The sequence below is a fragment of the Gallus gallus genome, chromosome Z (genome assembly GCF_016699485.2).
Source record: "Gallus gallus isolate bGalGal1 chromosome Z, bGalGal1.mat.broiler.GRCg7b, whole genome shotgun sequence".
NCBI lineage: Eukaryota > Metazoa > Chordata > Aves > Galliformes > Phasianidae > Gallus > Gallus gallus.
The window spans coordinates 46,680,288-46,691,847 of NC_052572.1; the positions used below are offsets into that span (position 1 = coordinate 46,680,288).

General features: G+C 41.1%; 1 protein-coding gene across 1 annotated transcript; it reads right to left on the minus strand.

Moving 5' to 3' along the window:
- Positions 1-18: 18 nt before the first annotated feature.
- SRP19 (signal recognition particle 19) lies at positions 19-6,316 on the minus strand. Its single transcript, XM_001233374.7, has 5 exons — positions 6,227-6,316; positions 4,146-4,221; positions 3,090-3,161; positions 1,697-1,808; positions 19-648 (listed from the first exon to the last, which is right to left on the minus strand). Exons 1-5 carry the CDS (start codon positions 6,265-6,267, stop codon positions 515-517), a joined length of 435 nt encoding a protein of 144 aa, XP_001233375.2. The 5' UTR covers positions 6,268-6,316; the 3' UTR covers positions 19-514.
- Positions 6,317-11,560: the final 5,244 nt, after the last annotated feature.

Sequence of the window (11,560 nt, forward strand, 5' to 3'; positions counted from 1 at the left end):
AAAGCATTCAAGAAAGTATTTCAAAATTACTGTTGCACCTTTATTAGTATACTGACAATCATGGAAGATGATTAGGAAGGGAAGTTTACAAAGTCATAATTTCACTGATTTGCATTTTTAATTGGTGATACAGACCCTCCAGAGTCAAGACAGTCAACTAGCACAGATAAATGGTTAACTAACTTGAAAACTGTTTGCCTATCTAAGTCTGCATAAGACTTTTCATTATTTTTAAAAAGCTGCATATTCATTTTGGAAAAAATGATTCTTCCGTCCACAATTTGCTCATGTTGCTCCACTTCCAAACTGGATGTTGCTTCAGACTTGCAGGGTGTGTGAAGATAGATTTATTGTTACATACATTCCAGCTCTAAAATAAGCAGGCAGTTCTATTTGTCTTGACCTGTTTATTTTGTTCCTCTGTCTTTCACCTCAAAGTTGCATTAAGTAATGTGTCCATCTGTATTTGTTGCAAGTACAGCCATTAGACGTTACACTTATTTTAGATGTGGAGTCATTTCTTTTTCTTCCCTTTACCTTTCTTGCCACCCTCTCCTTGTTGAAGACTTTGATCACTACCTCCCATCTTTTGAGTTCTTGTTTTCAGTTTGGGAATGGTTTCTGCAGCATACAGCATCACTGATTTACCTAAAAATACAGGGAGGTATCATTGGTACTGTGTTAAGAACATGCACACCGTTTTCAAAGTTAAAAACTTCAGCCCATTTTCAGCTTTCTGTTACAACAGAAAAAAAGCCAAGGAGTTCTCTTTCATGTGCTGCATAGCTTCAAGTTTGGAAAGAACTTCTACCAGCTTTTTTTTTCTGCTTTGTTTTGTTTTTGTAATTATTTAAGCACAGGAATGGCATCACAGCAGACCAGAACAGACGTATCCCCTGACAATATTCAGTTACCCTCTTTCCTCAGGTCTTAATGGCCTAAAATACTTGGGACAGAATAACTATGCAAAAAGCTACAAGCACTGTTTAAAAAGACACCACCATCTTCCTACAGGAACATGGTTTGAATTTGTCTCCTGATATGTCTCCTAATACATTCTTCAGCTACTCTCATCTTTGTATTCTTCTTGCTCTTTCCTTCAGACATATCCTTACTTATTTGTTTCCCCATTACATACTGATTCCTTGACAAGAAAAAAGGAAAAGATGAACGGTTCATAGTGAATGACAAGTAAATTTTACAGGGAGCAGCTCCGGGGCCTGCCCTTTGTAACAATAAATACAAGCTTTATAACAATAAGTATGTGCTTAAATATGAAAATGCCAACATAAAACTGAACTGCAAACTCAGTGTTTTATTTTATCTGTTTAGTGCCTGTACCAATGCCTATCTGATGCATATACCTTACAAATGGAATTTATCAATTTTAATATCAAGTATTCCATTGTGTCTGTCAAGACAACAGTAAGCCAAAACTGTATACTGAATAAATCAACTACTGCTATCACACACCACTCTCCTAACTTCTTCTCACATCAAGTACTGAAGAAATAGCAGCATTTTTACAAACTCTACTCACTGTTCACATACACTTGATTTAGCTCACTTACAGAGGCGAAGAGATTTAATGTAATATTCTAAAATTTTGACAGTAAAATGAATTAATCAAGCTGATAAAATGAAGTCTTTCAGGTTTAGTAGCAGGTAAAGGGTTTAACCGAGATACTCTACTCACGTGTTGGAAACTGAGGTAAACATGGATTGCCATCATCTTGTTTGAGCTGAATTCGTACTCTACCCCTGTACTGCACATCACGATTCCACTCTCTAGGATACATCTTATTTTTCTGTCACACAAAAGGAAAACTCATTTATGTATTAAGTACTGGAACAATTTTCTGCAAAAAATTGGCAGGCATTTGATCTAAGTCACAGCTTCACAGAATTCCTAACAGATCCAAACAGCAACTACAGCTCTCCATCAGTCTCATCCATCAAACGCTTTGCCACTGTAGTAGATAGAGCCCAAAGCTATACAGTGTAGTGTGTGTGTATATATATATATATATATATATATATATATATAGTATATAGTACACATATAGTGTATATATGTTAGTGTAACATTTTCAGAAGGGCTGCTGTAAGTTACTGTTCATTGTGGGTATGTAACAATTCAATGAGTAACCAGCTATAGGGACTGTTCTACATCCCCACCAGCCTGGACTGCACTGACACAAGTTTCTGTCTCACCTCCATGCCCACAAACATTTCTGGACATCTAGAGACAATCTTTAGTAGGTTGCAGCAGGTCACAGTCTGACATCCACTACTTTTAATATTCACTGCCTTTATTTTTGCTTCAGGCTGCTTTCTGGTAGTGGCTATTTCGCAAGTGAGTGTGCACTAATAGGAATGTATTTGTCTTTCAAAATGCAAAGTGAATTTCTACAACCTTTTGGATGCCAGTCACTTCTGAAAGAAAACATCTACAGTAAAATACTGATAGAAAATTCCACAGTATTTTAAATTATTAATCACTTCAGAAAACAAAGTGTGCTAGAAACCCAGACTCATTGCATAAGGAAAAAATTAATCAAGAAACTGAAGACCAAGCAAGTATGGCAGTAAATAAGCTGTAAGCTGCAACTCTAGCTGAAACGTAACTCCAAAGGACCCTAAAGATTTTAAGTATTATTATCAGACACTAGTTCCAAAAGATAATACCTTTCAATACAAATGTACTTTTTAAAATTTAAGAGTTGCACCTTGAAAGATTTGCTTTCATTCTGAATATTAGCAACTTCTGAGAAACTAGGATAGTCTTCTAAGAAGAACAGTTAACAGACCAATCTTTTTATAAGCTCAAAAAGTGACATTAACTTAGAGATCCAAGTAATTCTTGCCTTGCATACTGTTTTCAAACATTTCCTTCATCATTATGCTCAGTTACCACTTAAAGTAAGAAAATATCTTGGCTGTTAACAAAAAAATTTATTTTCAATTTATTCTGTCTGTAAGAAAAAATAAAATCACAGAAGACAAGACACATACCAAGGTGTCTGTTTTTTGTGGTTTTGGTTTGACTGTCTGTCTGGGGGGAGAGAGGGGGGTCTGGTTTTTGTTACCTCTAATAGCACATTGAATCCAACTGCTGCACACACATCTTGGATTTCAGTAGATGTGGGATTTTCAACAGCCTGTTGAAACAACATGTTAAACATTGGTTAAACATTTTTCAGTGATGAGTTACCTATACAGAAATAGTGGCGTCTCTATACTGTAGAACCAGAAAAAGTGGATGGGAAAGGGACAGTACTTCAAATAGTGACAAATCTACTGCAGAAGTCATCTGGGAGTCCTTCTACAGTCTAGAAAACAAAAACAAAGATACAGAGAAATCAGTGAAACAGAAAGTAGATGAGAGAATTATTTAGGACAGAGGAATAAAGACGGTAACGGAATTGCCTAAGAAAAATAATTGAAATGGCATTAATTATATTTACACAGAACCAAAAAAGATGTCTCAGTAAAGGACTAAAGGGAAATTTACGACAAGTGCAGAAAACAGTGGAACTTTTTTTAGGCACACAGCAGCAGATCCATTCCACAGGTAGATCTTTCATTGGCAGAGTATATGCTGTATAATTATTTTTACTTTTTAACTGTTATCAGGAAAAAAACCCAAAAAACTAAACAGTGAGAAAAGTCACTTATAAACTCAGCATTTGCTTGTTAAAAATTTTATAAAGAGTGAGAATCAAAACTATTCTGGACAGATTGAAACAACAGAGACATCTGCATGCCACATACATTTTAAGTTCCATCTTTGACAGACAGCAACAAAGGAGACAAAGCACAGAACATGGGCATACTTAGGTAAGTCAAGTCACCAAGCTCACAATCTTAGAATAAACTAATTATTCTTTTCTGCATCCCTTCCAAATTTGGCACATCAATTCTGTAGTAGATTGAGCACACTTGATTGTCATTGCTTCACCATCTTGCCAAAGCTGCTGCTCAGATGAAAACAGAAACCCAGGGCTCTTCTATCAAACTAACTTGCCATGGGGGAATTTGGAAGATAATAACTTTGAAATTTAGTTTTATATTCCAGCTCTCTACAGAACTACTACAGAGCAAAACAAAATACTCTTCTTTTTTCCTGCCACCCACAAACTTACTTTGTCTATAGGTATCCTCCTTCCTTCTGCTATTGTCTTCTTGTTGTTCAAGTACGCTGGATAAATGCAGATAAATCTAAAAAGAGAAAACAACCAGTTTAAGCAATATAAACTCTTCAAATTGTTCACATGTTTTCCTGGTAAAACAAACAAACAAACAAGAGTATCACTGCCAAAGCACAGAAGCTTCCACAGCAGTTCAGAACAACCACTTATTTTTCCTATTTGGTAAGATGTTAAATAGTCCCACTCTCAGTTATTCAATACACTGCCTGTCAACTTGGCAGAAACCCCTTTGCATGACTGCACTGAAGAAGAGTACACAGAGGATAGAGATAGCTGTTTGAGGGAAAAAAGGGAGGTGAAAAAACTGTTTTGAACAGTCTTTTTTTAAACCCTGAAAACTAAGAGAAGAAAACGTACTTCTTTGACTCAATTTCACTGAACCAAACATATTCTTTTCAGTGAAAAGAATGAATACGTTTCCCAAAAACAAGGTAGTAGCTCTGTTAGTGATTAAATACTTCATCAAAGCAAGAAGTGCCTTTTTCTTGTGTATTTGAAATTTTTTCTATCCACATACAAGAACAAGCTGGATTTGCTAAGTTACAAAGCCTCTGAAAAAAACATACTTAAAGACTTGCTTAAGTTAAGTTATGAGTTTTCAAGATCTTTAATCCCGTCAAGCACATACAGGTACACAGAACCTCAATTACACTCCCATTAGAAAGAGAAGAAAAAGAAAGAAAAAAGGCCCATGTCTACAAGGATAAAAACTGCAATCATATGAGGAGTAATGACAGTATAAGAAAACAGGGAAGAAGAGGTAAGCAAGTTATCTGGGGCAGTCTGAAGCCCACTCAGTTGGAGACAGACAAGGACCTCTGATCCCTTCTGCCCCAACCCCATGGGCTGAGTGAAAAGAACTGTACAGGCAAGAAAACCTGGGGATCACAATAAAAACCGCTTAGTATGTGAAACTGAAGTGGAAGAAAAAAGAAGTTCAACAAACCAAGCAGCAGTGTGAAGGCAGCTGCTCATCATCTCCCATGGGCAGCCCACTGCTCACCCAGTTGCCAAGGAGAAGGCAGCTTACCTCCCTCCGGTTACCCTCCCTTCACACTGCTGCGCACAGCGTTAGGTGACTGACTCTCTGCAAGCCAACTACTTGTACCTACACGGGACAGTTCTGCACAGGAAAACATCAGTCTTGTAACTGTCATTCTCAAATGCCAACATACTACGCTGCCCACCAATTCTGTCCTGGTTACCTTCTGTGAGCTTTAAAGATGACGTGCTGTTTTACAAGAGCGACAGCACAGCGCAGCACCAAGCACTACAGAAACAAAAAATGACACAGCTGAACACCTCGCTTCAATAAACGCATTATGATAAACTTTCCACGCAGTCCTGGCACAAAATAAGCCTCTGTTGCCGTGGATCTCTGAGGGAAGCAGGGGCGACGGTGCAGGTCCTTGCCTTCAGCAGGACATGAACGCTGCTGACGTGTGCTGCCCCTCGGGGCCGGCCCCAGTTACAGCTGCACACTGCGTGGAGTGCCTGTGCCACCTCAACACGCGGCCACGCTACATCGTACACAGAATATGCCGAGTTGGAAGGGACCTATCAGGACCATCGAGTCCAACTCCTGGCTCCACACACCACTACCCAAAATCCAAACCCCCCATCTGAAGGCATTATCCAAACGCTCCTTCCACTCGAAGCCACCGGCCCGGAAGCCTGTGCCACGGCCCGACCACCCTTCAGCGAAGAATCCCTGCCTATCTGTATCTGGTGAAGAACCTTCACCTAACCCTCCTGCTGTGGTACCACAGACCCTGGGGACACAGCCGCCGGACAGACGCGGAGCCGGCGCAGGGACAGAGCGCCCTCAACCCCGCAGCACGCCCCGGGAGGCCCGGGGGCGACGCACCCCTCGCGGTTCCGCACACGAGCCCCGCAGCGGGGCCTCACCCCATCCCATCCCATCCCATCCCGCCCCGCCAGCCCATCCCAGCACCACGGCCACCCGCAGACGCCGTCCGGTTATGGCGGTAGCGGGCGGGCCGGCCCTGCCTCACCTCTCCTTGTCGGCCGGCGAGGCGGCAGCGGCCGCAGCCATTCTAACAACCAGCACCGCTCTGCTAACGACCAGGCCTACCCACCCTCCCTGAACTCGGAAATCCCGCCCCACCCCCACTTCCGGGGATTCGATTGGACAATGCTGCCATCTGTAAAGCACAGCGGCCAATCAGAAAGCGAGACGTTTCCATAAGCGCCGGAAGTTTGAAGAGACCCAGACCGTGCGTGGCGGCTGTGTCCCGCAAGTGACGCGGGGGGTGCTGTGGTGCGCGTTACCCTGGAGCGGTGCGCTGCGGGGTCTCGGTCTGTATTGGGAATGTTCTGTGCGAGGGGTTCGGTGCCGGGAGGTCAGAGCGTGACTTTCCCGCGCCTCGGGGCCCGTGACACAGCCCTGGGTCTGTTTGTCCCGTGGTCGCTCGGCGCTGACCACGGCGGGCTGCTCGGGGTGTCTGTAAGGCTGGCCCAGCGACGTCCTTCAGGGTCACGCATGGCCCCGGGGCTTTGCGTCTCCTCCTGGGCATCTTTAGAACTGATCACACTCGGGCTGCACCTGCCAGAGAACGCGGTAGCCCAGACGGCCTCCAGAAGTCCCTGCCGACCTCAGCCGTGCTGTCGCTGATTTGCACAGAGCTGACTTTATGCGTTGTTGCATTCGCCCGTTAAGTTTCACGCAGCAGCTGTGCGCCAGGACTCGCAAATAAGTGAAGGTATTCCAGAGGTATCCCTGTTACATCGTTACTGCTTATCAGAGCACCCAGTTCTAGATGAAGTGCTGAAGAGGAGCATGCTGAGACCCACTGCAGCGCAGGTGTGGTTGCAGGGAAGATCTGTTCATGATGTTGCTTGTGATAGGGTTCCTGAAAACTGGAAGAGCTGAGTTAAAGTTAAGCTTGAAAAAGAAGCTGGATGGCATTTGGCACCTGTCAGTGTGTTATTTCAGCTGTTCAATCCTTTGAATGACAGGCAACTTTATTGTCTTTCATCTATGCTCCCATGCCAGAAGTGAATATGCTGCACAGAGTACTGCAGAAAAGCAGTATGAGCAGTACAACTGTGTGGTCTCTGCAGCTGTTCAGGAGCAAGGCAGGCCTGCACAAGCATGACACAACATGCTCTGTGGCTCAAAGGATTCGCAAGCAGAGGAGAGCCAAGTTATGAGGGAGGCTTTTGATTCATTGGTAGCTCAGTGCTAAAGATGAGCTATTGGAGGGTGATCTGATTGCCATCTACATAAAATGGAATGTAGCTAAGGTAATTATTGCAAACAATTATTTAGATGGCCATTTTCTGTTCTTATTTTCTTAGCTCTAGATTGATAATGGGTTCCCTATGGTCTTGCTTTGTACAGTCTTTGTTGTATACACATACAGGCGTGCATGTTACAGTTGAGAGCTTCACTATGTAAAAAGTGTCAGTGCTACCAGTGCCTTGAGAGCTGCTACCCAGGATGTCAGTGCTTCAACTGCTCATGCACTGAAGCGGTCATAGCTTGTTCTCACAGCTGTTTTTGTTAGTTTTTTGTTTGTTTGTTTGTTTGTTTGGGGTTTGGGGTGGGGGGGGAGGGAGGGCTTAAGTAGGGAAGGGGGTCTGGCCTCCAGCATCTCCATCCCGAAGGTTTACACAAGAGATAAGCAGGCACCAGTGTTTTTAACCCCTTACGTGCAAACCCCACGCTCCCATTACTGTATGTACAATGTGAAGTGTGGACAGAGAAGATTTCATTATATTCTTTCTGTCTCCACGCAGACGTGCATTATTTATTGCCTGATCTGTCATGAAACATGGTCATCACTAAAACACGTTATCAGTCAGGCTTACTGCAGCTTGTTTTTGTCACATGACTATACACATAACCCTTACTTTCTGGGACACCTAAGTTTCAATTAAAAATGTGTAGAGCTAAATCTCCATCTGCAGGATGATACTCTAGCAAAATTTAAATTAAAGAACTATTTAATTATTTTAGGAAAAAAAATACTAGATTATTTATTTGACTCCATTTAAAAAATTGGCTAAAACTGAGGGAAGTATTAAAAGTTACTTCTTCACCCTGTTTTTTCCCCCTTTTTCTTTCTGCAATATTTTTAATTTCTGTGTTTTTTTAAAGCAAATTGTGGTACATAATTGGATGTCAGTTTGAGAAACACTGCTTTAACATTAAAGAAGGCACAGAATGTGGTTGCCATTTGTGCACTGTCACTGCATATTAACTTTGCTGTCGATCAGACCACTTAGTTCAAGACAGAATAATTTTGTGCATTTGTTTAATGCTGTTATATTTGTCACTCGCATGCTATTTTTCTTCAATTAATACAGCTTTTTAATACCAACATACCAGGAGTAATGGCTTTTCTTAAAAAACAATATTTAAATTTACTGAAACAGAACAAAAGCTACACAACCTATACTGTCATAAGGGCACAAATGTTTATTTGTATCTTTTCCAGATGGAAAAAGCGTAAGAAGTCGCTGGGAGTTTCTGGAGTTATAGATTGTATCATATGGCATATGTGGCAGATCATGAGGGAAGCGAGTCTTTTCTGCATATCCTATTATTGCAAGCCAATCTTATTTCTTGATGCTAGTATTCATAGTATCTTGAAACTAACATTCCTAAAATGAAGCATTAGGTACAAACATATCAATTTAATCATAGAATCATCATTATAAAGTGACTTTATATGCCATCCAGTTGCTACAGTTGTTTTAGTGTCATAAGAAAAACATTTCAGGTTTGAGTTCTAGCCTAAAGATTTCAAGGACAGAAGTAGGTCACAAAGCAGACTAGCTCAGACACATTGCATTTGCTGTCCCTGGTATCTGAAATTGGATGACAAAGCAATGAGAACTTAATAGACTTTCAACATTTTAAAGAAATAAGATGTAATTGATGGTGACAATGGGACTCGTGTAAGTCTGTAGCAAAATTTCAAGACTGCAAATAATGCCTTTGCTCAGTACCAGGGGCCCTCATCTCTGAAGCTGTGTACGACTCCTGAAGTTATTCCCTTTGTCGCACGTGCTTAGAAAGGGAAGTGGCAGGGAGCAACCATTGCATTGCATGCATTTCAGAGAACTAAAGAAACCTCAAGGACCCTATAAGATTAAGGAACAGAAGTTCAAAGTGGTTTTGATAGAGAGTACATTTCACTTGGGATAAATCCAAATGCTTTGCACAGAAGGGGAAGAACAAGCATAAGTAAATAGTTTGAGCTAAAACTGCTGTGTTTTACTGAAAACGTGTGCAGATGGCAGCCTATTCAGACCTAACTTACATGTTCAGTTTTCTCTGACTACGTGTTACCCTGCACAGTCATGCTACAGAAATGTCTGTAATTGGGACTAGTGATACCATCCAGGTGTGTTTTCAGCTAAGCTTGGGCAATAGATTTGTAGTGGTCTGCAGAAAATACAAAATAAAAAGGGGATTCAGAGTGAAATCTCAGTTGGTCCAATTGATATTGAAAGGAAGGAGCCAAGCTAAAAGGATTTTATCTGCAATCCATATAAGCAAAGATTCAAAAGAAGTATACGTAACATAAAAAATGGAAACACGCTTCATGAAACATCACTGAAATACTGCATATGGCATTTCCTTGAAATCCAGGGACTACTCTAAGTTCCTTCTATGTTAGCAAGCCAAAATCTTCTCTTCTACTCTAGCATTTTGAGATGTAGATTTGAGATGTATTTATCAGCAGAAACACCAGTTTTGTTCATCTCAATGGCAGAAGCACATGAACAGTTGATACCCTGTGTATCTTTAAAAAGGCATAGCTATCCTCAAGATTTCCAAATCCACGTTAGACTTATTTGTTACAATTGGGCTGCCAAGAGCAGCTGACATGGCATCAGATAGTTGCCTAGAGACAGCTCTCCTCAGCTGTACTCTGTTGAGAGCTCCAAGTCTTTTTGATTACATCACCTAAGCCCATCCCTTGATTTACATGGAGTCAATAAGGAAACACAGCAGACACTGTACACAGTATTGCACTGAGGCATGCAGGCGACTTTCAGGCACCACACTGCCAATGGACTCTATCTAAATCCCTGTTTAGCTCGGTACAGTAGAGCCAACAAAATACCAATAGAAAAACAGTGATTTCTATGCATCTCTAATTCCTCAGTAATTGCTGACCTCAGTTTTACATTCTCTCCCTCAGTGACCTTCTGTTCTCACCTTGTAGAACACCTGACAGCTACATAAACTCAGTTTGTAGGATAAAAAGACACACATCCACATATGCATGACACAATAATACAGTATTTGCCCTGAACTCATACATTTCACTTAGGCTAGGGGATTTCTGTTAGTAAGACTTCAAAATAAAATTAAACACTTGAGTGTCAAATAATCACAGACACGTAGGGACTGGAAGTGAGCTCTGGAGAACGTCTAGTCCAACTCCAAATCTGAATGACTGTTTAACTGCACAGTTATAGAAGGAAGAGAAAGATACCAACCCCCCTTCATCATGCAGTGGAATAAATAAAAATCCCCCACATCCCCTCTCCCTCCCAGAAATAAAAATGACATGCTTCTAGACATTAATACTGGGGCTTAATCTTTGCATCTACCTTCCTGCCCTTCCATACATCTGCCATCACAGACCTTAGTCATGACCTAAGATGTAGCTAAGATTCACAAGCAAACCCAAGTTCTGTTTATTGTATATCCGAGCTCCTTTTTCCTTTTTCCCTCACCCCAAGCGATGTTGTTTTGTACATAATCGTTAATAAATGTGAACACTCAAAATCCTGTAGTTTCCAAAATCCCTACTGACATTAAGCTGCCTTTTCTACATTCTGACCATAAACTTCTCTTCCTGAATATAAATTAATACATGTATGTTTCTCTGGAACACTTCAAAAATAAGGTACCAACTAACCAGTCCAGAAATTAGAACTCACCTTCTGAACTATACAGTTACAACTATCAGAAAAAAAAAAAAACCCAATGATGTAACTCAGCAACAGAGCCTTTTTTAAAAAAAAACTTAAATGCTTCTAGTTGTATGGCAATCCTAGAGCGAACAGAAGAGTGCAGAATAAGCATATGTATGTAAGTTCGTGTTTGTATGTGTGTGTTGGGAATCAGCAAATCTAGGTCCCCTGACAGTCTCCAGTCAGGGTCTAGATGCAGCAATTAAGGAAGGACTGGAATTAACTAAGCCTGCCGTGGTACAAGTCATAATGAAATACGCTTTCTTGTGAACTTCTGGTAAATAAGATGTTATGGGATTACACTGTGTCAGAACTAGATTTTGTGCAGTTTCTTTTAACATGAAAAATGGAAGAGAACAGAGAGGTCTATTGTTGAGATGTACATCTCC

Bases quoted from the DNA above. Each gene is read 5' to 3' on its own strand.
- SRP19 (XM_001233374.7), bottom strand. From the start codon at position 6,267: ATGGCTGCGGCCGCTGCCGCCTCGCCGGCCGACAAGGAGAG. The intron at 3,162-4,145 runs GTAAGTTTGTGG...TTGTTTCAACAG, and splicing joins GGAGGATACCTATAGACAAA to GCTGTTGAAAATCCCACATC. The intron at 1,809-3,089 runs GTAACAAAAACC...TTTGTGTGACAG, and splicing joins GATTCAATGTGCTATTAGAG to AAAAATAAGATGTATCCTAG.